This window comes from Coffea eugenioides, chromosome 1, assembly GCF_003713205.1.
Source record: "Coffea eugenioides isolate CCC68of chromosome 1, Ceug_1.0, whole genome shotgun sequence".
Classification (NCBI taxonomy): Eukaryota; Viridiplantae; Streptophyta; class Magnoliopsida; order Gentianales; family Rubiaceae; genus Coffea; species Coffea eugenioides.
Genome location: NC_040035.1, coordinates 45,290,542 through 45,317,631, shown reverse-complemented (window position 1 = coordinate 45,317,631; position 27,090 = coordinate 45,290,542). Strand labels below are relative to the sequence as shown.

Here is a 27,090-nt window from a genome sequence, read left to right as displayed (position 1 = left end):
GTCAGGTTTAGCACCATGATCTAATGGTATAGCCCAAGTTGTTATCAGGGGCTGCTTGGTTAAAGGGTTTGGAAATTACAGAATGGAATAAACCCCTTATTTGTTGCTTGACTTAAACCTATTGGAATGCAATCTTTGGAATCATTTCTAAAAAATCGGACTTCCTTCATTCCCGAGCAAATTGGGAGGTTTTGGACAAAACCCTCAACTGATTCCCTCAGACAATATTTATGACGGGCCTACCCTCTCTTTCTCTCCATCACACGCAGCACCTTCTGTTCTTCTTCTTCATCAGATTTCCTCTCTCTTCTTCTTCATCTCTTATCCAAATTTCTTCTCCGTTGCCTCTGCAAAATTTTCTTCTCCGTTGCCTCTGCAATTTTCTTCTCCGTATGCAAGCTTTTCTCTTTCTTCTTCTCTGTTTTTTCAGGCTACTCACTGGTTAGCTAAAAATAAAAAAGAAAAGAAGGGAATCTGACACAATAACACTAACTGGACCAAAATGCTATGCTTGGACCCATCACCTTCTCACTTTTATTCCACTCACGCTACTCACTGTGTTTTCTTGAATTACGCATTCAATGGAAGCTCAGAAACAAAGGGTTAATCCATTCTTGATATTTTGGTTATTTGATCACGCGACTAGATATGGTGACTTAGCTAGTCATGCTACCAGAAGCACAATTGGTCCCTTCCGCTTCCTTCTGGCCACGCGAGCAAATGTGGTTGTACAGCTGGTCATGCAACTAGAAGTGTGATTGGTTGCACTAGTCGTGCGACCAGAAAGAAGGGGCAGGGAAAGGAAAGAGGAGGGAGAGATAAAAGAAGGAGAGAGGAAGGGATAGAGAAAAAAATGGAGGGAGGAAGTGGTAATGGTGGTAGCCGGTGGCAGGCGCTGGTGGATAGGGAGGAGGAAGAATAGTAGTGATACGAAGAAGAGAGGAAAAAAACAAAAAAGAAAGAACAAGAAAAGGGAAAAAAAAGAAACTTTATCTCCAATCCTCAAATAGAGTTTTTTTACAACTTCTACATTAACCTGCAACAACAAAATTTACTGCAAATACCCAAAAAACTCACCTTTCAAATGGACCTACTAATCCATGGGAATAGTAAGGAGACGTCGCGTGTAATTACGCTCATCCGTGCGTCTCTTAGTTTGTGATGGTTTGTTTTCCTCTGGGAGAAAGCCGTTGCGTTCACAGAAAATCTACTGCTGTTAAAAAGTTGGATCGTGAGAGAGAAAAGAGCTTCCAAAAATACAAAATAGGTAAAAGCTAATAGAGGAGTAATAAAAAGATCGATTTCGTATTCTCACGCCCTTTTAGTCTTTGGGCCTCTTTGTTGGCTTAGATCGGTTAGTATCCAATTAGTATTATTGAACTTTCCCGTATATTTTCTAATTTTCTAAAAATAGAAAATCAAATGAGGAAAAACAAACGCGGCTGCTCCACACCAAAACAAACCACTCCTTCTCTCTCCTCTGTTCCTCCCACCTTTCTATCTCTTACTATTATTATTGTTATTATTATTTTAATGTTTATTTCTTAGCTCATCGATTTGAGCTTCGAAGATTGCTCAAGAGAACGATCCGAGCTGCGAAATAACAAGCTAAACATTTTTCACCCAGGATCTCGAAACTTAGCTCTAGGAAATATTATCCGAATTTTTTTAAATTTGTTATATAATAGTAATTGTACTGTATTGAAAATAAAGTTAGTATGGTTGGTTATATCGAGGTTTCGATCGAATCCTCGATCAGTTATTTTTTATTTTATTAAATTGATAAGTTTTGGAGATTTCGTTGTTGGTGCAGCGAGAGTAGAGATGGAAACGTCAGTAGTAGTTATTTTTGAGCTGTGATATAATTCATTTTTTCTTCAAAATTATTGTTGATGATTTCTGTTCGCGGTGAGAATGGGAGGAAGGAGATAGGATTAGGGTTTGGAAGAGGAAATATGGAAGAGACCGAGCTTGAAGAAGGAGAGGCCTCGCTTGATTCGTCAATTGACCCTGAAATTGCGCTGTCTTACCTCGTAAGTTCATTTTTGCTTTCTCCATCTCAATGATTTACTTGAAGACAAGTTGTATTGATCTTTGAAGTTTTAGCTTGTACTGATAGCAGTACTCGTTATTGTCCAATATTACGCTTTGTGCGATTTTACTGGACTTGTTAGCTTTGCAGGTTGTGCCTTTGACTTTTGAAGCTAACTTTTTTTTAGCCTTTTGCTAATTTTGAGTTGTCTGAGGGGAGTAATGCTTTTCCTTTGGTTTTGGATTCGGTGCTTGATTGCGTAATTTCCGGCAAAGTGCTGAAAATAGGTATTATGGCCATTTTGCTGTTCACTTGGTTTTAGGCCTATTAAAATGGAATGATCAGTTTGAATTCTTATCAAGGCGGGCAGTTGATGTTGTTCTGTGAATTTTCTGGATCGATCATCATGTATTGGAGCGAAAGAGAAACTCACCATCGGCATTTCAATTAGTTTTTTTGTTATAGCTGCAATTGTTGATTCGTTTTATATGTACCTCACTTGGGATGATTGTTTGGCAATATGGGATTGGATTTCAGTGGGTAAACAATTAAATGCACAACCAAAAATTCTTAGAAAAATTAAGGTACTGCAGTAGGCAGAATCATTTTGTGTGTAATAGTATTGAAATGGATTATTATTTCTTCTGCTCTTGTTTTTCAATGCTTGTAAGCTATTTTACCTGTCACCATTCAGGATGAAAAAGTCCAAGATGTTTTGGGACATTTTCAAAAGGATTTTGAAGGGGGTGTGTCAGCGGAGAATTTGGGTAAGTTGCACAAAGAGCTATAGAACTATAAGGATTAACATTATGAGGTTGATCAGAGATTTAATTTTTTTAACAGGTGCAAAATTTGGCGGGTATGGTTCATTTTTACCTACCTATCAGCGTTCTCCTTCGTGGTCTCATGCACAGACTCCTCCAGAAGTCTATAACCATAACAAGCAAATATTCCCAAACAATATGCAACTTGAGGTAGTTTTTTTGATAGCACTATGCTAGAGCTATTCTGTAGCTAAAAGTGATCATTAAATTGAGGAGTTTAATTGGATTATTTGTAGGATGCTCGACAAAATTCATTTTCTGCACCAACTGCTTCTTTTTCAGCAAGGCCTGGAACAACATCTTCAAGTAGGCCTGAGCCTAGAGCCCCATCTGGAACTGATGAAGCAATTCAGGATGTGAGCATGCTATCTAATATTGTTGATGACTTGACTTCGAAAGTTGAACTTGAGAAGTCCACAAATTTTTCTGATGGGAAAGCTCTGAAGTTTCGTATCAAAGTTGGTATAGATAATTTGTCGACTCGCAAAAATGCTGAGATTTACAGTGGGCTTGGTCTTGATGTCTCTCCTTCATCATCTTTGGAGGACAGCCCAATGGATAGTGAAGGGTTGTTGTGTCATGATCTTCGGGACATCCCAGATGAATCACCTACCAGTATTCTTCAGGTTAAATTTATACTGCATCATCACCCTATTCTGACTTTCCATTTTTCCATTCACGTGATAATCCATATTCTGTCCCTTTCTTTGTATATTTACTGTTACAGATTATGACATCAGTCGGATTATTTGGAGGGCTACTCCTGTCCCCAATTTCTAATGACGTCAATCGATTGACTGAAAAAGGTTGGCCTTGTGGAGAGAGTAAACCGAAAATTATACAAAAGGCAAACTTGGGGGGTTCTAGGTTGGCGAGGAGTGGGTCTGATCTTGCGATGACCAATGGGAAAGTTTATGGAGAAAAGAAGCCAAAGTTGGTTGAGAAATCTGGTGTTTCGGTAGATCTATCAACTAATAATTGTAAGGATACTCTTGATGGTGTAGGTATTACATTAAAGAAGGAAACAGATGTTGACCATTCATCATACGAAGATCTTGTTTTGAATGCTCTGAAACTCCCACTTTTGTCCAATGCTTGTGTCGCAGATGCAAAAGAAGTTGTAAAGTCAGTCACTGTTTCTACCACTGTACCGAAGAGTTCGGTTAAAAATGATAACCAATCTAATGTGGGAGAAGAGGAACTTTTGGGGCCTGTGGCACAGAACTGTAGGGTCGAGAAGTCTAATAGAAAGCTAAGCTTATCTGAGAAGGTAAGAGAAAGTAGCAAACCAACTTATACTGATGAAAAATCAGTTCACCAAAAGAAAGAAGTTAATCACAAGGAAGATAAGGCGGAGTTTTCGATCAAGATTGAGTCAAATGTCTCTGGCGAAAGAAAATATCCGAAAGTTGATGATTCTTCAAATCACAATGTTGATCAGAAAGTTGCATCTCATAATGAGTATGATTTAAAGTCAAATACTGGGGAGCTCCAGTCCTCATCTGGAGGCAAAAAGAAATCAAAAGGAAACCAAAGCCAATGCACTCAAGGCACAGACCCTGTGGAGGATGGCTTGACTTCTAATTCTTCTATGGTGCCTAAAAGTAAGAAGCCTTCTAACTCAGACATCCATTTATCAAAAAATGATTCAGAGGGTTTAAGAAAGGGATATGGAAAAGCAACAGATAAGTACAAGGACTTCTTTGGGGACCTAGAACTTGGACAGGAAGATGAAGAAATTGCTTCTGAGGAAGTGCCCTCAGTACAGATGGTCAAAGACTCTGTGTTGGTTGAAAAGAGAAGCATGTCTGAATCTAATATTGTTAACGAGAGACCTAATTGTAAAAAAGTTGAGGGCACATCTGTAACAGGAAATCATCCAAAGTCATCTTCATATAGGCCCCTTCCCGCTGGTAAAGGGCTGAATCATGATGCAGCTACCACAATGGTGGCCCCTCTAGTTAAAGAAGATTGGGTCTGTTGTGATAAGTGTCAAACTTGGAGGCTTCTTCCACTTGGTACAAATCCCGAGAGTCTTCCTGAGAAATGGCTGTGTAGCATGCTTGACTGGCTGTAAGTTCTGCCACTCCCTGGCTTTTCTCATTTATAATTCTTGACAATATCTCTGGGTTAGTTTTTATCCAGAAGAACCGTTAAGTTTAGACTTTTGCGTTTTAACCTTTTGTTGGTGAAAAATATATTTCCCTGATCGTGTCATCTTGTAACACATTTTCGAATTCAACTGTAAGCCTCTAAGGGGATCAAATTCCCAATTGTGATTACCCCTTGAAGCCAATTGACAGGAGGTGCCTGAAAGCACAAATAAACTAAATTTCTCTCTCCCCCTCTCCCTGTGTGTTTTCGTGAGGCACATAGTTGTGCCGGTGATTAACTAAACAATTTAAACTTTTAGATTTTGCTACTTGTTTGTAGGCCTCATATGAACCATTGTAGTATCAGTGAGGAGGAAACGACCAATGCTTCAAGGGCCCTTTACCAAGTCCAGGCTTCGGTAGCTCCTTTTGCTGCTGCTTCTAGTAGTCAACTTAATCAGCATGCTCATCCTGGTAGGACCGTGTTGGGAGTATCTCCTGTTGATATGCGGAGATCAAATGAAGATTGTCATTTTTCTGGATTACAAGCCATGGCCACTGGTGGGAAGAAGTGTGGATCAAAAGAGGTAACAAGTGCAAATAGCCAGGATGGCCCTATACAATCTTCAAATCTGAAGAAGAACCTTCTGGCTTGTTCTAATAGTAGAAACTTGAATGAAGTGGACATCTCCCCTTTATTTGATGAATTTGGATCTCAGTGCATGGGCCAGGTGGGTCGGTCAGTTGTTGGGAGACATGTTAAAGAAAAGGAGAAGAAAATTCTACTTGATAGTAACTCTGGCGAAGGTATAATCAAGTGGACAAAACTCTTTTTGTTTTAAATTTATCATTTTGTTTTAGAAATAACAGCCAGAATGTAATATGTTCACAGGTGATGGAACTAAATCAAAGCTGAAGAACCCAAGAGAGAGTGATATTGATGGCCTGAGAGCTTCTAAGAAGATCAAGACGGAAGATGTACGTAATAGAGATGAAAATTGCACTTCTGATCATGGTGTAACCTCTTCAAAAGCAGGTCAAAGCTCAAGTAGTGCATCATTGAATGATCCCTACAAATACAGCAACTATTCTAGGGATTCTAAAGGTGATCCAAAGAGGAAGTGGTCTTCTGAAAAATCAGAAGTCCAATCACTGAAAATGGACAAGTCTGGTCATGATAATTTCATGAAGAAGAAGAAAGGGAACGTACATCTAAATGCAGAAGTCGACTGTTTGCCTCTACCTAGTTCGCAACATCATTCCCAAGGAAGCAAGGGTTTTTCAGAAGACACAGGAGAAAATGATCGCAGGAAAGAAAAGAAAGCGCGGGTATCGAAGTCTGAGGGGAAGGACTCCCGTGGGAACAAAGATGTTACATCAGAAAGAAAGGCCAGAGGGTTGACGGACCAAAAAATGGAGCAAGATCTGGATAGCGCTCCATCACAAAGGAGCATTGATGCTGCAGATTCTTTCAGAAGAGATTTAGGTTCTGGACAGCCTTCTGTGGCAGCTACTTCAAGCTCTTCAAAGGTTTCTGGATCACATATAAGTAGAACCAATCACCAGGAAATGAAAGGCTCACCTGTAGAATCAGTGTCTTCATCTCCTTTGAGGATTTCTAATTCTGATAAACTGCCACAAGTAAGGACTGTTGCAGGAAAGGAGGATCTTCAGGATGCTGGCTTCTTTGCCAAAGCTAGTCCAAGAAGATCTTTAGATGGAGAAGATGTTGGATTGAGTGAACAGTCATTGAAAGTGAAGGATGATACTCCCAGTGTCATCCATCATAGGTCCCTAGAGTCCACTGTGAATGATCTTCAGGGCAGGGATTTAGATGATGTAGCAAGCCTTGTGGATAAGGCAGAGGTTGTATCTTCGACTGGTTTTGTTGCACATTATGCTTCTGAGAGCAAAGTTAATGCACAAGGTCAAAGAAGTTATGCTTCCCGGACAAAGACTTCAGAAGTAATCCAAGATGAAGGAAAACGGAATTATGATCAGTATGCTAGTAATGTTCCTCATTCCAAGAAGTCTGGGAAAGGATCCTCATCAAGGTCTAAAGAAAAGATTCGGAGTTCAATATCTGAATTTGAAAATGGTAATGAGTCTTCATATGAGGAAAAATTGAAGGCTGGAAGAAACAGATCTCAAGAAAAATCTAGCATTAGTTCTGATAGAACTGAAAGTCATGTTGTTTCTAAGAAAGATTCTGATGGAAAGACAGTGAGAGACACTAGTAGAATTGACAATCCACAAAAGGCTGGTAGTCGCAATGGTTCAATTGTTAGACCAGATGTTGTTGGGAGCCAAGATTTGAAGCAGACTGTGGCTCAGGACAATGACAATGATAGATCATCAAGGAAGTTGATTTCTGATAAAGCAGGGGTTGAGGTGTCCAGTAGGGGGAAGTCACACTCATTACCACCTTCTATGAGAGGTCAAGTTGACACACTGGCGCGTCCCAAGCCAATTGCTGAATCTCAGAAAGAAGTTGGTGAAAATAAAGAACTAGATGTTATACATAGGGCATTAAAACAGAGTAAAAATGCTGAAAAGCAGAATGGAAGCCACCCTGTCAATCTAAGACATCCCACTCCTCCTACATACAACAGCCGGGACCTTGATACCTCAAGTCCTGTTAGAAGGGATTCCTCAAGTCAAGCTGTTACCAATGCTGTTAAAGAGGCAAAGGACCTCAAACACTTGGCTGATCGTCTTAAGGTTTACTGTTTCTGTTACTCGTGATACTTGCTCCTCACTAGTCATGTCCTAATGTAACACCATGTCTCTCTGTTGCAGAACTCTGGTTCAACTGAAAGTACAGGACTTTATTTCCAAGCTGCTCTTAAATTTCTCCATGGAGCCTCTTTGTTAGAATCCAGCAACAGTGAGAACACAAAGCACAACGAGATGATTCAGTCCATGCAGATGTATAGCAGCACAGCAAAGCTTTGCGAGTATGTTGAATTCAAAATCATCATTTTGTCTTCTTCCTATTGGGAGTCGTTTTGCTCATATTTTCATTTGCTTGCAGTTTTAGATTTTTTTTTTTTGGGGGAGGGGGGTGTTAACCTAAAAATTTTGTCCAAGTGTGAAGAATTTCTAATGGAGACATGTTACTGAATTTTAAGGTTAAAGTGGGGACTCAAGACCTTAAGGCTTCTCTTCGTATTTCCACAAAACAAGCCAGACTTACCTTGAGTGGGAGCATTATTTAGCTTTCCTATGCTTATGCCAGCCAAAGTGTTTCCTTTGGTAGCCTTTTTTTTTTTCCCCCAATTGGCTTGAGTAACTTGATCAATTATTCAGCTGGGAAAAGGTGCACAGCCATATGAGCCCATTTACCATAGGAAGCATTAAAATAATGTTCTTGGATTATACCAGTATCATGTTTACAAGCCTTGGCTGAATGTTGAGGTCATTTGTGGTGACTAGAACAACAAATATTGGACATTTTGAAGTATTCTCCTTCTTTCTTTAAATATGAAAGGCAAAAAGTTTAAGATGCATTTACTAGCTATTAGTTCAGGCATAAAGTTCTTCCATTATTATATTTTATGAGGTTCTTTAGTTGAAAATGTCTTTATTTGAGGATTGTTGGTCAACTTTATTTTGTCTTGAGAGGCTAAGGGCATCATCTTCATAATAGATTTGTAGGAAAAAAAAAATTTTGGCACGATAAGTGCCGAACAGTTTTATGTTTAGAGCATGTTAGTCTACTATTATAAATTACTCGTTAGTTGGAAGCAGAAGTAAAAACTTTGGGCAAGGAGTGATCCTGCTTACAGATACTCTTTCTGCATAACGATTTTGCCATGAAACTGGGAATGAAGTTTGTGATGATTTTTTGATGACGAGCAAAATGTCAGATTAGTCTGCTCGTCCTCTCTCATTACTATGGCTTTCATCTGTTGCTGCATCTGTGCATTTCTTGGTTTCTGGCAATAGATTGAATTAGATCACTGAAGCACTTATGCGTAAGTAGGTTTTGCGCCCATGAATATGAGAAATCTAAAGACATGGCTGCTGCTGCTTTGGCCTATAAATGCATGGAGGTTGCATATATGCGAGTAATTTATACTTCACATAACAGTGCAAGCAGAGATCGGAATGAGTTGCAGGCAGCTCTACAAATTCTTCCTACAGGTACCATGATAACTTTGTGAATTTGGATGCTGCTCTGTCTGCTCTAGGGTTTTTCCTTGAGGGCCTTCATTTTAGAGTTCCGTAATTGTAAGCTATAGAAATGTTACCATATTATTCTCGCCATGTACAAAAAGATATTGGAAGAGCTTGGGAAATCCATGGAGATGTAAGTTATAAGGCTGGAAAATCAACTCCATGTATTCTCATGCTATAATTTTAGACATTCATGGGATCTCCGTCTTCCTGTCTTGACTTGACCTCTTATGACACATTTTCTGTCCATTATTAGGTGAGTCTCCTTCCTCTTCTGCCTCTGATATTGACAATTTGAACAACCCAGTGAATGTCGACAAGGCTGTGCAAGCCAAAGGTGTTGGTTCTCCCCAAGTTGCTGGAAATCATGTTTTCACAGCACGGAACCGTTCTAGCTTCATGCGGCTAATTAACTATGTGAGTACATTCAGTAAGTTACCTTGATTTTAGATTGGTTCTTGTTAAATTCCGAAGAAGGATGCTTTAAAGCCCTTAGATTGGGTTTCTGTTGATTGTACTGAAAAGAATTATTAGTAACTTGAAACATGAAAGACTGATGTCAACACATTAAACAGAAACAATTGCTTCAGAATATGAAGGCTAACAGATTTTGGTGGGAAAAAATTATTGGTATTTTGGAACATAAGAAAATGACACCTTACCTCACTTAAAAAACATATCCTACTCTGGCAGATGTGGGTGCCAGAAACACTTGTCTTTCCCAGGAGCATCCCAAATAGTTTGCCTTGTGTAGCATTCAGTGTAGGGTGAACTCCTTTTCATTTTCATGTTGTGCAAAAGTATTTATGGGACACTCATTCACTTCTGGTTTGCTGCTCAGTGGTCACTGGGGAAAATTGGGTCAATTAGTTGCTGAAACACCCTATTTGGATATCTAAAGTTGTTAAATATGATGACAAGGCTTTACTGTAAAACAATTTGAACTCAAGTGTTTTAGGCCTGTCTGTCGAGAACTAAATCATGTTAAGTATGATGACAAGGCTTTACTGTAAAACAATTTGAACTTAAGTATTTATGGCCTATCCATTAAGAACTAAATCATGTTTTCCTGCTCAACTAATCTGCATAGTTATGGTTACCTATCATTTCCCAGCCATTTTTTATCACCATTATTCCAATCCAAAACTGGAAGTTCTGTTAAGTAGGTCTATGGTATTCCTTTCTTTTGCTGATGTCTTAAGAATATTCTCAATTTTAGGCACAGGATGTTAATAATGCCATGGAAGCCTCTAGGAAATCTAGAAATGCTTTTGCTGCTGCTAATCCTAAATTGGATGGGCCCCGACATAAAGAGGGTATATCTTCTGTTAAAACTGCCCTGGATTTCAACTTCCAAGATGTCGATGGATTACTACGCCTTGTTCGGGTTGCAATGGAGGCAATCAACCGCTGAATTGCGTTTAGAGTTAAAGTAAAGGTAATCACTGGAAGGCAGTTTTGCCTTTTCCTTTTTTCGTCTCCCCCATTCCCAAATCAAGGAAGAACGAAACCGAAGCGGATCTTTTGGTTGGAGACAATTTGCTATTATCAGTTGAATAATGAGTTCCATCTTTTTGGTGACCCTTGTGCATCCGTACAATGATAGTTGGAATTGCAACATTTCATGGACCTTTACATGCGGCAGTGGCCCCTTTGACCGGGGGTTCTGGAACTCCAGAGGAAGTGAAAACACATGTTAAATGCCCAAGGCGAGGATAACTGGTTGCATAAAAGTACTGAATAATGGTTATCAGAAGGATAAAGAAATAATTCCTGCCAAGGAGTTTTAGACCACATCTCAGAGCAACTCGATATGAGTTAAATTTTGTTATGGTTACGTCTCCAAGTTGTATTCATGGAGTTGAGAACCTGCACCTGTCAATATTTTATACTAATTTCTCATCTTTAGGAGAGTATGGATTAGGAGATTAGAGAAATTTTTGAGCTTGGTGATAGAACATCTTCACTGAAGGGACTGAACTGGTCCTGGTGAATGTATCTGGTTGAAGCTCCATGGAGGAAGACATGATAATCACAATATCAGGTATGATTATTCTTTATGCATGCCTTAAAAAAAAAGACTTTTTCTAAGCCTTCTTTTGTTCTTCTTTTTAAGTTTACACTGTGCCAATCTTGCAGGGAGTTCATCTTTGTTATTCTGTAGCCTACTTGATAAATTTGAAGCATGTAATATGCATTGCACGAGGGTGAATTCTATAGTTTGTATCTGCCTCAGACTGATGGGCTGATTGGCCAACTGCTCTTTTGAAATGGTATACAAGGTTGAAAAAACACCTCAAAGTTCATGAACATAACATTAGATTTCACTCTGAAACTGTTTTTCTATTTTCCACTGCAGCTCCTATTTGTAAATACATGTGGCATATGATCAAAATTCAATTCACTAGTGCCAGCCTTCCTCCATGGGTCCATTTGCTTCAGTTAGCCACCCACGGTTGGTAACTGAGATTCCTTTTTTGCTCTTCCTAAGGTGGCATATGCTAACATGAGTCTTTCAGTGGTTAGTATTATGTCAAGATAGGTAGGCTTTTTGTTTTCCCAGTGCAAATATGGTTGAATTCAATTCTGTTAGGTGTTATGTGTAGAACAGTCTAATTTTCATAATTTTATCTACTAGTCATTATCCTGTGAAACCACTTGAAAGAATAAAGCAAGTGTTTTTTGAAATGCACATCATTACTTTGGTTAACATCAGAGAGTTCCAAGTTCACGCAGTAGTACCATGATAGATCTCCCCTGTTTTTCTTCTTACCATATTCTGAAGTAAGCCCTATGTACGAGTTCCTTGACATTCTGCTCCAAGAGGGTGCTTTCTTTTCTAATTTGGCCACTTAAAGTTGCTTTTTTTCCCCTTCTCGCATAATTGCCACCTCTTTTATCCTTGTTTTTACTGTGTGGCTCCAACTAGATGTTAAATGCGTGCAGGAAGATGCGCCCACAATTTGCAGCAGCTGGGGTTACTAGCTTAAATAGCTTAGCAACTGATTAGTATGTATACTAGCTGAAAGATGAATATCTAATGTTGATAGTTTATTCTTTGTTTTACAAAATTTGGAAGTTTTTGTTTCTCTATCATGTAGCATTAATCTTGTACGGTGGGCAAGTGGAATAATGAATATTATGGGTATATCTTTTTTTATCGAAACCGATAAATAACCCACACACACCCACCTAATTTAAACAGACGCAGAAGTTAATCGAAAAACCGCTCGAAAGCAATCTAAGGGGGATTCACAAAGAACTATTATTCAGCCAATTGGTAATTGAACAGGGTTTCTGTGGACCTTAAACTCAGAGTAAAGACCTCACGATCTTTCGATGTAGGATAGGATGCCCTAAACCCCCCCTCCCCCCGGCGAACACTCTCACCAATTGAATGGTTTGTTTGTTTTTTATTGAAACCGATAAATAAATTACACAAACATCCACCTAATTTAAACAGACACAGGAGTTAATCGAAGAACGGTCCGAAAGCAATCTAAGGGGGATTCATAAAGAACCACTATTCAGCAGGAATATTATGGGTATATCACCACTTGGCTTGTCACCCAGAAGATTGAATGAGAGATCACTTCAATCGTTGGCAATGAAAGTCGTCGTACGTACGGTGACAGAGCTTATCATTTAGTGTTAAATAATTCGGATAAGTGCCGCAATGAGTTGTGTGTTTGGATTACACATTATTTGTACTTTATTTAAACACACTAATTTGATTGCATTATTAACACATTTTTCAATCACTCTTTTATCTCACAAATATCACAATTAAAAAGTGTTACAGTATTTTTTCATAAAATTATTTCAAATAATTTACTATCCAAACATAATTGTTTCGCTATGTTAATATGCCGGTTTGCGGCGCACGTTGCTTTTAGGTTTTCTTTTCATTTTATCAGAAAATCCTTTTTAGTATATCATTCAAATGCCAAATGTTTTTTGCCCGTCATCAATCTTTCAACTTGACATTATTTGCTTTTGATGCAAATAACCCAAAAGAGACAATGATGGACCTGAGGACTAGTCAAAATTCAATTGTGAATGCAGACATTAGTGGTGATAGATGTTTTCCAAGTTCCTCATTTAACTAGCTATATAAGGTCAATTATTGAATCACCACAAGTTGCCGTTATCAATTGCCAAGGCCCCGAATTCAATTGTATTAGTTTTTTCTTATTAACGTTTAACGAATTCAATCATATTACTCATCAAGAGAGCTGTAAGTCTGTATTTAGATATAGGTTAAGCGATCGTATTAGTGTTGCATCAGAAGTTATGGACTTTGTCTGTGTATCCTATTTAATGTCTCTATTTATCGTTTATGTTTATCGTGTTAATGTCACTGACAACTGCGGAAGTGATCCAAATTGTCCCTAGCATTATCTGATGTAGTGTCTATATTATATCTGTCATGTCGACGTCTGCCCATATTTGAAATCCAAATGATGGGAAAAGTGTGGGCATTGGGATTTGCGTCAGAAATGGACGGCCCAAACGATTGCCATCTTTTGAAAACGGCCAAGAATTTGTTTGTTTTGAATGTGCATTGTCAATCAGTGTTGTACGGACTCTTAACATAATGTCCATACTCTTTTTTTTTTTTTTTTAACAGCACAATGTTCATAATTAAAACACTAATACGAGCACACTCGTATTGCACAAAATAAGCGGAATTCCTTTTCTTCTTGGTTGTTTGTCTTTGTACATTTTTCCCTTTTTCCGCCCTTGTTTTTTCTTATAGCCTAAATAAACAATTTGAGTTGAAAAGGCTATATTGCAAAAAATAAGGGGAATTCATTTTCTTCTTGGTAGTTTGTCTTTCTACCATTTCCTATTTTTTCCCCTGTTTTTTCTTATAGCCTGAATAAACAATTTGAGTTGAAAAAGCCACCTTGCAACTCATCAAGGTAGAAGTGCGTTTGAGTCGCCTGTCTAGTTAATTTGGTAAAACTCGAAGAATAAATTGATAAAACAAAACCACAATGAGAATAGCCATTTTGCCCTGAATAAAAGTCGCGCGTGGATTATAAATTCAGGAAAAGAGATTGAGATAATCAAAATGGCAAAACAAGATAGAAATTGACTAATTATCATTATTAAGAAATATAATTGCTAATGGTAGAACCTCGAATCTTCTTAGGAGCCGCTTGGTTAAAGGGATTAGAAATTACGGAATAGAATAATCCCCTTATTTGTTGTTTAGATTAAATCTATTGGAATGTACTTTTTGGAATCATTTCTAAAAAATCGGACTTCTCCCATTCCAGAACAAATTGGGGGATTTTGGACAAAACTCTCAAATTATTCTTTCACAACATTTATGGACAGACCTACCCATCACATACAATTAACGCCTCTGCTCTCTCTCTCTCTCTCTTTATCACATGCCCTTCACTCTCTTGTTCTTCTTTATCAGTTTTTCTATCATCCCATATATTCTTCATCTCTTATCCAAAATCTCTTTAAAAAAAAGATCTAAAGTAGATCTAAATGGATTAACAGTGGGCAAATATCTTGAGTAGACAATTTGTTCAACAAGATCTCCAAGAGAAAGATCTGCAAGAAAAACTGAAAAAGAAAACTCAACCCTCAACCATCAACGACAAAAGCTTTCCTTTTTCTCTTTTCTAGTTTTCTTCTTCCTTATTTTGTTTCTTTTAACTAACTAGCTTGTATTGGATTTGTTTAATCAAATTCCAATTGAGTTAGAAGGGATGGTGGTGAAGATGATGAAGTGGTCACCGTGGCCGACTCTGGCCACCACAAGGTACAAGGTGAAGGTGAAGTCCATGAAGCTCCTCCTCCTGCAAGGATGTTCGGATGATGATGACGTCGACATTGACCATAGTGATTGCACTCTAAATCAAGGAGACGTTGAGGAAAAGGTTATAGCCGTCAAGATGAAATGGAAAGGCGAACCCAAGTTTGGATTGGTCCCTTTTCATCTACCATCCTCCAAACAATGCAGACATTTTTCCAAGGAAAAGGTTGTGAAGAAATTGGAGGAAGGGAATATTAAGGCCATTGAATGGAATGATGATGAGGTGTTGGTGTTGGAGAATTTCTGCAGCTTTACAATTGTGTCAACCAGTCAAGATGGTCGTCCAAATTTTTATATCAGGGATAAATTTGAAATTTAATTGCATTTAATTTCGAAACATTCATCAAATCAAACATCAGGAATTGAAATGATGCTAGTTCCAATGTGTGAACTAAGCTAAAATATTAGAATAAAAATTTTAATTCCAAAACCAGAGTCCATGATTCCATTTCCATTTACAATTCCAATATGTGAAACAAGTACCCCTTAGATCATGGTGCAAAGTATCCCCAAAGAAACTATTATAACTAGAGAATAGTTCTATTAGCATGTTTGTTAATCGCATTGAAATCCCATTTCCCAAATAGAAAATGTTTTCTTCAGATATACTTAGCAAATATGCCCTAATACGACGGTGTTACGGCATAGAAATTTACAAGCCTACAGTAACAAACGACAAAATTGGTCTTTGCTTAAAGCTATACCAAGTGATGTAGCATGGCCAAAAGAGTTTTAACTGGTGAAGATTGAGGGGTAGGCTACACCAGCCGCTGAACGTTGTCAAACATCATGGTGGGGAAATGATGTCCCGAATTCACTGCGCATTTACACTTGAATGGAATCTGTGCGTCATGTAGATTCTCTATGTTACTGCAGGTACCAGCAGTGTAAATTAGGCCAAGTACTTGTACGAGTTTGGGTTCTCTTTCTCTCTTTCCAAGTAGTCTCTAGTGATCAAATCTTCAATCCGCTTTTTTATTGCCTTGACATCCGGCTGCATAAAACATCAAAGATGATTACCCATCAAAGAACCTTAGAGAAACAAGAAGCAATAAAAAAGTTAGGCTGCACAATGCACTAAAATACTTCCAAATCGGGATACACACAATTTTATCTTAAGAGTGATGCAATCAAAAAGAGAAAGCAGCTCAGCAACCAAACATCTTGCTTTGGCTTTTCCAAGAGCATACAATTATACTTGACCAATATTAAAGGCAAATAATTGTGCAAAACAATATTCAAAGCAGAACACAGGAAATGCACTCAATCTTTATCACTCTAAATGCTTTCTTACTCATCCGTGTAGTACCCCCACATACCAGTGCTGCAGCCTTTATTACAGGTTTGAATTGCTTTATGTTCATTTTAAACAAGAAAGGGGCTTTTGCTTTTACCCAGCAGCTATTTATTGGATTCTTTACCTCCATTTTGCGTTGTGGCTTTTTTCAAAGAGCTAAGGACTGCTAGGTGAAAGCATTCATTATGAGTATCAGTAATTTCAACACATATAGAAGCTGTTTTATTATGATTAATAAATTAAGAAGATTCACAATGAAAAGGTTGTTTCATTATGATTGTTTACTCTTTTTTTGCTGTTTCCTTTCTTTTGCAAGGTGACCACAACCAAATTATATTTTCTCCACAGCTGGTCTACTTTCCTGCCCAAATTCTTTGCTCAAACACTCGCAAGAAAACATAACCTTCCTATTAACCATACCATAATTCAAAAACATCAGAAAAGTTAATACAACTTCTGCAAGAAATTAAGCAAGCAAATACTAGATATCAAAGAAAAACAGAACGGGTGTGGGACAATTAGAATGAGAGGGGATAAGTAAAACAGAACGGGTGTGTTAATGTTAAAAGAAAAACTTGTCCTTGAATGAGCCCCAAAAATCAGAAAGATGCAGTAATATTACACTCAAAGGTCCTATTCCAGATGCCAAAAACTCCTTTTTCACATTAAATAGCAAAATACAACACTGAAAATCTAGAAGCCATTAGTTGACAAAATTAGACACAATTGTTCAGATTCCACAGATGTTGAACCATATGACTGTTCGTAGTCATAGTTCTTATCGTGAAATAAAATTGACTCAATGACATACCTTAAACATGCGGCCCAGCTGCTGAACACACTCCAGGACTAATTGTTGATGACCCAGAACTTTTCTACTCTTCATAATACGCACAATTGAGGCATCAATGGCATATCTTCTATCCTTGTCAACATCTTCCACTACTTTTTTCCTTTCATCCACAGGAGGCAAAGGAATCTGGGTATACAAATCAGCAAACAAATGAAGAGCTGTAAATTGAAGCCCGTAGGAAAGGTAAGTGATTAGAAAACAACATCAAACACAGGAATACATCTAACCCTGATGCGCCTCATTCGGTCTGTAAACTTGGAATTGAACTCAAAGAAATCATTTTGAGAAACAGATCTAGTGTTAGGCTCCTTCTTCAGAATTTTATACTTGGCACATGAGAGAGATTGAAGCAATCTGACTAAATCATCATCAGCCAAATATAACTGTGTCTTGATCTCAGAGTAACTCAATCTATCTGAAGCATTAAACAGCAACAAGACTGCAGCCTGAAAAGCAGGGACGTACATCTTAAAATTGTGCATTCAAAGTGAGATAAGATCCCTGAAATTGAACAGGTCCACAGTTCAGTAACCTGATAAGTCCCCACAATCAACTCAATTGGTTTTGGCTCAAACTTCCCATTTATGTTGCAAGTGCCCAAGGAATAAATCCATGAAAGTTTGCGGTGTTTTGTTTTTGTCTGGTAAAAGTCCTTGAAGACTTCAACACACTTCACCTGAAGCGAGTTTATTGACAGAAATCATTGTTGTGATTGTACAAAGAAATCAAGATATACCAGCAGTTTAAAAGAAAGAAAGAAATAAAGAACCCAAAAAAAAAAAAACTTGCCAATTCTTCAGGGAGACTAAGATCAGAGGATTTATAACTTGGCCAGAATCCCGTCGTGAGAACTGTGACAGTCAAATCAATCCCAGGAGCAGCAACTGCGTTATTGTTAAGGTATTCTTGAAAGTGGTTCTGATTTTCTTTTGCCAGTGTCAAATCTGTCACCTAGAAGAGGAAAAAATGACATTGTCTAACAGTCAATAACATCCGAAAGGTAAAAATAGATTCCACAGTAAATATCTGTCAACACACCATTCCCTCCATTTTTGATGTGAATTGTCCACCACATTGTTGCTTTAGCTTAGTTAAAATCAGTCTTTCATGATCATCATTGGCACTTTTGTCAAAAAGCAATCTACGAGAAAGCTTCTTCCTGCCAGCAGTGGTAATAATCAAATGATGCAATGCCACTAAAACGTCTTCAAATTTTGTAATATTATAGCTTTTCCAGTTGCTACTTTCACTTAGCATGGCTGAACACATAGAAAGAAAAGTAAAACAAGTCTTTACAAAGTAGAAGTCTCACCTGTAGAATTCAGCAAACAGATCCTTATCACTAACATATGCAAGAAGCTTCACAACCTGCCAAAGAATCAAAAAGATACAGAAAGCCTATAAGATGTAAGTAGTACTAAAAAAACCTGAAACGACAGGAAAAAGAATCTAACACCACCTTATCTAGGGTGTCTTCAATAGCTTCATCACTCAGTTTTTCACTACCACCCTTCTTCAGGATGTTGTCACAGTATGAAGCCAACAGCTCTGCACTTGAGCTGCCAGCAACCACTTTGTTGCAAAAGACCTCAAAAGCATCTTTCAATGCCTGAAAGTTTTAAAGAACTTGATAATTCAAAGCAAAAATTATCAGCAACAGGAGAAAAGTTCTACTTCGTAACCCATACCTTGTGAAAAAGAGTGCTGTTTGAGAAGCAGTCATTTACATATGCCATATATTTATCATGCAGCTGAATGACTTTCTTCACAAAATCCTGGAGGAGAAAAATAAGTCAATTATGAGGCCCAGCACAACCATGCAATTAATTGCTATAAACAAGTATGAATTCTATTTCACCTGCTCCTGCGAGGCACCAACAGTTTCTGCCTGTTCAAGAACTATTGTCAGCATTAAATGTAAAAAAAGGATGCCAAGCAATATGCTACTTCACAGCAATGCACATAACTAGTTAGTTGGCAAAATATATATATATATATATATATAAATATCCATATTTTATACCACCTAAAATTTCTAATTTCATTCAAAATGCTACTTTCAGATCATGCTAGGAAACTCAGTAACGAACAGTAAGATTTAAGGTGCGAAAAACCCCAAAAAATTATATGGGTACTATCCTAAAACTTACAAAGGAATTCTGGCACTATGCTTCAATGTGGATATCAATCTATTAAATTTGCATTGTAAGTGTTATAACACCCTTTATCTTCTAGAAGTTCATAATCCATACAAAGAGTAACAATTCAAATTCACTGATGCCAAGCTCAATGCATTGGTCATGTTCAAGGAACTGCTGCCAGATTAGCTAAACAGTCTAGCCTTTTCTGTTGCTTGGAGACAAGGGCAAACCATATGTAGGATAAGTCAAATTATATCACCTAAAGTAGTATTCAACTGTCTTTCTTTTTTTCCTCAATAAATAGTATCATTCTTGAGGGCTGCTTTGGTTGGAGGGTATTCTGTTCTAGGTTGCTGCATCCATGATAGAGCAGGATCTTCAGGTCATGGGAATCAAAATGAATAGCAATTCATGTTGTGTCTCATACTAAAAATACTGACCCTGTTACTTGCTGCATCTTCAGCTTGTTGTACCAAAACCATACCTTCATCAGTGACATGCTGCACAGGCAACATTCAAACAGCACAAGGCCATGAATTGTCAAGACAAAAGAAAATAATAGCCACCACTGCTGCCACCTAGCATTCTTAAAGTAAACTTGTGTTCAATAAGACAATAGAAAGCTATACCTGCTTAAAAACATTTGCCACCGGATCAAGTCCTTTTGGAACTTTATGGAATAGTCTATACATCCTAGATAAATCATCAACCTGATATCCGAAGGACACAGGCATTGCATTACGTCTTCATTTGCAAAAGACACAATGATAGAGCTTCACTAAAACAATACAGCTGTAAGTACCTTATCATCTCTGAGCAGTGCACGGCATCCAGAATGCTCCTTCTCGAGCAATTGGTTAATATACGTGACCAATAACTCGTGTTGCACTTTCTACAAAAAAGCAGCCAGCAAATCATAAGTAAATTAAAAGCAAATGATATCCATGTCCTTATCAGGGAAAATCATTCAAAATGTCCCACACATTTCATTAAATGCATATTTGTCATCTCTCACTTTTAAGATCGTGTCTTTAGGTCCCTTACAAAATCAAGTTGGCCAAATTTAGTCCCAACCTAGGTTTCTGACCACTTTTTAGCTGGAAACCACCACATAAACCACACAGACATTTTTTTAAGTGCAAAAAGATCAAATCTCATTTTTTAATTGGCAAAAAGAATGTGGGTCGAGTCATTTGTTTAATTACAAGGGCAAAAAGGAATACAGGTCAGGTCATTTGTAGTTAAGCCACATTCCATTTTGCCACTAAAAAATGAGATCTGATCCTTTTGCAATTAAAAAAAATAACCATGTGTGGGTCACATGGTGAATTCAAGCTAAAAAATGATTGGAAACCTAGACTGAGACTAAATTTGGCAGACTTAATTTTGTTAGGGCCATAAAGTCAGTATTTTAAAAGTGAGGAACAAAAAAAAACATTTGGCCAAAATGTGAGGGACATTTTGACTATTTTTTCTTCTTATCATAATAAAACTCGACCAGACAGGCATTTTAGAATGTATAGGTTTATCATCTATAAACTTGAATCAAGATAATCATGCATTTGAATGCTGTATCAAAAATCAAGGTAAAAATGAGACGACATATCTATATAACACAGATACATAAAAAAAATACACTTTATTCACTGCACAATAAAATAGCTATTCCCTCGAGTCTTTGGATGAAGTATCACCTACATCAGAAAAAAGAAACAGCTACAGACTTCCCAAAAGCTTTACTTCATTTTAAATATTCAAATGACAACTTAATAAATTGAAACATGATTGATTGGTTTATGATTCCAAAACAGAAACTGCAACTCTCCTCTCACTATAACATTAGATCCAGAAACAAAAAGCTTTTGGCCTTTTATGAAAAAAAATACCAGCAACAAGTTTTGAGAACAACAGAAATACCACATTTTTGTTGCTAGATGATACTATCAAATTCGCCGTTATTTTTAATGCAGCTCTTTGCCATTTTTAATTCAGGTTCCTAATATCCAAGCATTATAACACAAAAGACTTACATCCAAAAGCTTTGTCTCGCTGCTGAGATGCAAATATTGAGATACTCTATCCTTCTCCTTTTTCAAACACTCTTCAGCCTGTTTTGAATTAAAAAACCATTAAAAACTATTAGGCACCAAAGACATTATAACTAACTCAGACTACAGTGACAATCTGATAAAACAGTGAACAAAAGAAACTTGCCTTCAACATGTAATCAGGACAAGAATCTTCCACAATCCAGTTTGATGCTTTTACGGAGTAAAAAGCTGCCGAGTCCTCAAGCATCTCTAACTCAAAGTCATTCTCATAGTAGTCCATCTGTCCCATACCAATTTCAACAAATATATCCAGTACATTCTTCAACAGAGCTCTGTCAATCTGATCTCCTTCACGTTCTTGATCAATCTGATATGCAATCACAGTTTATTTAGCCAACCACAACCCCTCAAAACAAAAGGAAACTGTTTCAAAAGAAAGGAACTTGCCAGAGCAATAACAGCATCTCTAACTTTGACCTTCAACTCCTGGTAAACCTATCACCAGTTAAAACAAGTCAGCCAAAATATGCGCACAACTTTTGCAATAAATAGAAGTTAACCAGGAAATTAGAGGGATACTAGAGAAATGAAACCACCAAACCTTATGAATGGGCACATACCAAGTTGCGGAAGCAAGTCAGCCCAACTTCACTCAGACCAGGAAGTGACCTCCGAGAGATAAAATATCGATCAAGATAAAAAAAAAAGCGTGAAAGCCACCTGACCATAATTTTGTGGTTTGCCCACCTATTAACAAGCTCCCTCAACATAAACTCATCATGTTTGCCTCTTAGAGATGGCAAGACCTGGTAAGAAAGTAACAGCTTCAGCATGTAGTACCAAATTTTACAATACTAATAACCTCAAAACTAGTATAACACACAAAGGGTACAATCAAAGCTTGCTCTTAGAGCTGTATATTTGAAGTCCAAATCATGACCACTGAGTGTTTGAAAGCGGTGCAGTGTGCAAGCCACATATGACCAACATGTAAAAGCCTGGACTCTACGAAAGTCATAGTACAACCTATAAAAAATAGGTAAGCTTGTAGTTCTGAAACATAAATGCCACGTTTTCATTGCCTTCTCTTAATACTTGCCGTATTAACCCCACTAGTTTTAATATAACAAACTCGATCATGTCCCAACCACTTCACGAGATATCAATTGCTTACTTATATACATGGAGCCCCATTATTCATTCTTTATATATAAAATCAATAATTGATACATCAAAGTTTACCAGTGTAACTTCACGTTCTGCCCTGGAAATATCAGTTTTAACATAGATGAGTGTAAAAACTTCAGCAGCTCATTCAGTCAAAGTAAGCCAGTCAAATGATCACATAACCATTGTCACTTGACTATTACTTTTTTATGACATAAATTCTCGGGAGCCAAAAAACAAAAAAGAATGGCTACATGAACTACAACATTCTAGATAATAAAAAAAAAAGAAAAGAAATTGCATCATTTTCTTCTCCTTTAAAACAAATGATTGCCACTGCAACCCTGAGAAATTTATAAAATTTTGAAGAAAAAAATCCTGTTAAGAGCAGCTTAACTCTAGCTGTTCTCTAAGGTATTGTAAAGACACCATATGAAAATCTGCTTCCAATATACACTGAGTCAAACAAAGCATGAATCAAGCTATATTCTTACTGTTGACGTGATGTAATCATCAAATGCTTCCTTGTACTTTTCATATAGCTGCTGAGAATAATCATGAGGAGGTTTCTGCGTACACATATTGTAAATGGTTCTGTATTCCAGATAAGGAGAAAATCATGAAGTTTTAAAAAGCAATCTTCTCTAGTGGAACTTAAACCCAAAAATAAAATAAAATAGAACCAAATCGAATGAAATAGCATAAGTAAATTTTCAGAACCTCAATTAAGCAAGCACAACACATTAATACACCATTATAAGTGGAAGTTTCCAATAAAGGATACGTATACAGAGATATATAATCTTCAGCACTGAAATGCATCTCTGCGTTCCCTTCCAAAATTATCTTCAATTTCTGAATACCATTCTGCATGAACTCCCAACCATGCTCCAGTTGTATTGGAGGCATCTGACTCATTGTCATCCTTTATAAATTCCCTAAACTACAATCTGCAACTAAATAGAATCACATCCATGATTATACAGCAAACTGCCATAGCAAAACAGAACAGAAAAAAGAAAAACAGCCACAACTACTTCTAAGATCACAAATACAATATAATAACCACTTTCAGAAGTTTAAGTCCATATAATCCAAGTCACTACGCAAAACCACATCAAATAAACTCGCATTCCCGCTCTATCACATAATCATACGTCAAAAAACCCTAGGCTAATCAAGTCAAGTGCACATAAGGCCCAAAACAAAATTTTGTGGGCCATGAAATTCTAACTACAGAGTGTCAAGTGTCAACCCGCAAAAATGTATCACCACGAGATGCCCAAAATCAAATTATACCGAAATAAAACCAACGCCAAATTTCACCAACAGCTCATAATACATATTTGTACAATAGCCACCATGAAGTTTAATACTGCGGAGTACATATACTTGCAACGTGAAAATTTTTAAAACCCTACCCGGAGTATTCATCAATTTCAGTCCTCAAAAATTTCCACCAAAAACATAGACAAATAAATGGACTTTGGTTTTCAAGTCCATGACAAAACAGAATCACTAGCAATGCCATTAATATTGGAATTCTCATTCAATTTTTTCATCGCCTATTTCCTTCATCTCCATTTTCCGTACAAATATTTACTGCACATACAAAGCATACGTACAAATATTTGTATTACGTATACTGCTATGTGATCGGCGAGTTATCGTTCTCACCTCAGATGATCAGGAAACAGGAAACAGGACACAGATACTTGCAGCGTTAGTGGAAACCCTAGAAACTCTCCTACGGGTTTCCAAAAGCAAGACGATGAAGTCAAGGGGCAATGCGATGCGAGAAAGCGATTTGCGGTGATCGAAGTCAACAAATTCCTGGCTAATTCGCTCCCAAAGTGGAGTGACAACGAAACCCTAGGCTCCGGGAATCAATGCTAGAACTTCACCAGAATTCATCCGCCTTGTAGTTGTATTAACGTTCGTCTTCTTCTTATACAGCGAGAAGAATTGTTATGTACTACAACTACGACTGCTATGGGCAGAAAGAAAAGGCAGAGGCGGTTCTCGTTCACCCGGGTAGGATTTAGATACCCACTAGCAGATTTCAGCTGGTTGGTATTTTAATATTAATATTAAATTACACACTTCCCCTCCCCTTTTTCGATGCATTCTTTATTTCTATTCTCAAAATTTCTTCCTTGTGCTCCACGTTGAATAAAATAATTTTAAACAGTAATTTTGGTATTCTTTGGGAAGAGTTGCCACAAAAAAAAAAATTGTATGGTTAACTTTTGATTAAGTTGTAATTTCATCAAATAAATACTTTTGTCATAATAATATTTAATTGTGCGATGGTTTAGTATAGCGTCTAAGATTATAAAAGGTTAATATTTGTGCGGAGCGGTTTCAAGGGATAATTTTAGAAACCTCGCTAAGGTTTTTCACTTGCCTCCTTCTAAGTTTTGAAAATTACACTAACTTTTTTTGAAATTTATTATTTTGTAACGTCTACGTCCAGCCAACGATTAAAAAGTAATATTATGAGAGAGAAAATAATATGATTCCACCATTATCATTCATCTCTTAAATTGTTTAATTAATCTAATACCGGTTCAAATATTTTAAAAAATACTAAAATTTGCTATTTATCATCAAGGATTAAATCACATATAGCATCAAAAATAGTATATCACTCTATATATTTCACTTAATGTAAAATCTAAATTACTCTTTCAGTTGCAAATCCATTGTCAAACATGGTTAACAACAATTAATCAAAAAAATCTGTAACCAAAATATTACAAAAAAATGAACTTTAATACTACAAAAATTTCAACAACTAATCTAATGTGCTAACAAGAATATTGGTGATATTAAAATTTGTTCTCTGTGATTTTTTGGTTTCACGTTTTTAAATTACTTATTATTGATCATATTTGACAATTGATTTGTAATTAAAAAGAGTAATTTAGATTTTGTATTAAGTAAAATATATAGAATGATATATTATTTGTGATACCACATATAATTTAATCTCTAGTAATAAACAGCAAATTTTAGTTTTTTCTTTAACGTTTGGGCTAGTATTAAATTAATTAAACAATTTAGTAGATGATAGACAATGGTGCAATCATGCTATTTTCTCCCTCCTAGTATCACTTTTTAATTATTGATTGGATCTAAATGTTACAAGATAATTAACCTCAAAGGAGGTTAGTATGACTTTAAAAATTTGAAGGGAGACCAATGAAATAGTCAAATACCTCAAGGGAAGTTTTTGAAATTATCCACAGTTTCAATGTTCACTATAAGTGATAAGCGTTGTGATTACTATAGAATGCGTGCACTTACAATATGATTATTTTATTTATAACATACTTTGTGTGTTTCTTTCTTACTAATTGGGCAATTAAGTATTAGTTTTCATATTTAAATTTTCACTTTTCAATTACTAGGGATTACTCAAATTTCTTTCATATAAGTGTGTTTGGATTGTAAATTATTTGAGATAATTTTGTGAAAAAATACTGTAGCACTTTTTTGATATGATGTATGTGAAATAAAAAGATGATTGGAAAATGTATTAATGATGCAAGCAAGCCAGTGTGTGTAAATAAGGTGTAAGTAACGTGTAATAATTTACAATCCAAACACAAATCCCTCCACGTGCATTTTTTTAAAAAAATCTGGTTAAATATTTATTGGTAGATATCATTTAACATTCTTAAAATTTTGATGATTTAACAGGTATATAAATTTTATATACCACACTTTATAAGAAAGATCGCAGATTTTTTTCCCCAAAGTGGATAGTCTATTTATGGTCACGTAATAAAGTAGATAGTCTTTTTATGACATACTTCATTTCCTCCATGTCATAATTTAAGCATGCACAGGAATATATCTCAAGGTCTCTTGTATTCATAAGAGGGCTTTTCTTACATACATTTCAAATGTCATTATTTTTTTCATAAAAAAGATTTGTCATCGGTCTTACCATCAATTTAAATTTCTCCTTAAGTTGTGAAATTTTATGTATTATTACGTAATTATTTTAACCTTCGATGGATATTAACTTAATCAATTTTTCTTTGTCCCAAAAATAAAAATCAAAAGAAAAACTCAATTTAACACGGTTTTAATATGGTTGGAATGTTTAAGAAAGAGACCCGTTAACTTTCATGGAACAGCCATTTAACTAGAGATGCAAGCTGAGAAAATAAGAAAAACACCAAACATTAGATGAAAAACACCATTAGTAGAAGAAATAGGTGGTAGGTTTATTTATTTATTTCGATTAATTGTATTTGAGTTGTGTGCATTTAGAATATTTTTTGAGGATGTTTTTTGAAGTGTGTTATCGTAGATTCCAAATATAAAAATTAATTGTCTAAAAAACTATTAATCCAAACTAAGAAGTAGTTATCATTGAAACACACAGCAAAGAATCATATTCAAGGTCCTTGGAGTTAATTGAAAATTTTTATATAGATGGATAAATAATTTTGAACAGCCTTCCATAAGTTCGATAGATATATTAGTTCAAGGTCTACATTCAATATACACACACATATATACATGTGTGTATGTATATAATACAGAATTTATATATAACTCGTGATAATAGAACATATATCAAGGGCATGTAATAAGTTG

At 36.5% G+C, this 27,090-nt stretch overlaps 2 protein-coding genes across 8 annotated transcripts; one reads left to right on the top strand and one right to left on the bottom strand.

Annotated features, from left to right (window-relative positions):
* The first annotated feature begins 1,461 nt into the window (after nt 1–1,461).
* LOC113762776 lies at nt 1,462–12,288 on the top strand. 6 transcript variants are annotated; one of them, XM_027306377.1, is made up of 15 exons: nt 1,462–2,033; nt 2,727–2,799; nt 2,876–3,006; nt 3,093–3,482; nt 3,584–4,929; nt 5,290–5,756; nt 5,842–7,670; nt 7,749–7,906; nt 8,935–9,095; nt 9,385–9,545; nt 10,348–10,566; nt 10,735–11,172; nt 11,268–11,401; nt 11,488–11,583; nt 12,075–12,288. In XM_027306377.1, exons 1-11 carry the CDS (start codon nt 1,893–1,895, stop codon nt 10,540–10,542), a joined length of 5,052 nt encoding a protein of 1,683 aa, XP_027162178.1. In that variant the 5' UTR covers nt 1,462–1,892; the 3' UTR covers nt 10,543–10,566; nt 10,735–11,172; nt 11,268–11,401; nt 11,488–11,583; nt 12,075–12,288. The 6 variants fall into 6 exon arrangements, with proteins under 6 accessions (XP_027162178.1, XP_027162210.1, XP_027162172.1 ...); XM_027306409.1 differs by having other exon boundaries at nt 9,436–9,545; nt 10,348–11,172; XM_027306371.1 differs by having other exon boundaries at nt 10,348–11,172.
* Nucleotides 12,289–15,516: 3,228 nt separating this feature from the next.
* Nucleotides 15,517–24,495, bottom strand: LOC113780197 (cullin-1-like). Of its 2 annotated transcripts, none has more exons than XM_027326020.1 (20): nt 24,154–24,495; nt 23,261–23,432; nt 22,971–23,070; nt 21,930–22,115; nt 21,757–21,804; nt 21,473–21,676; nt 21,289–21,366; nt 20,061–20,150; nt 19,888–19,968; nt 19,699–19,758; nt 18,976–19,005; nt 18,806–18,892; nt 18,577–18,726; nt 18,430–18,485; nt 18,156–18,276; nt 17,907–18,068; nt 17,650–17,793; nt 17,345–17,563; nt 17,076–17,243; nt 15,517–15,961 (listed from the first exon to the last, which is right to left on the bottom strand). In XM_027326020.1, exons 2-20 carry the CDS (start codon nt 23,398–23,400, stop codon nt 15,860–15,862), a joined length of 2,226 nt encoding a protein of 741 aa, XP_027181821.1. In that variant the 5' UTR covers nt 23,401–23,432; nt 24,154–24,495; the 3' UTR covers nt 15,517–15,859. The 2 variants fall into 2 exon arrangements, with proteins under 2 accessions (XP_027181821.1, XP_027181813.1); XM_027326012.1 differs by having other exon boundaries at nt 23,261–23,426.
* Between the last annotated feature and the right edge of the window lie 2,595 nt (nt 24,496–27,090).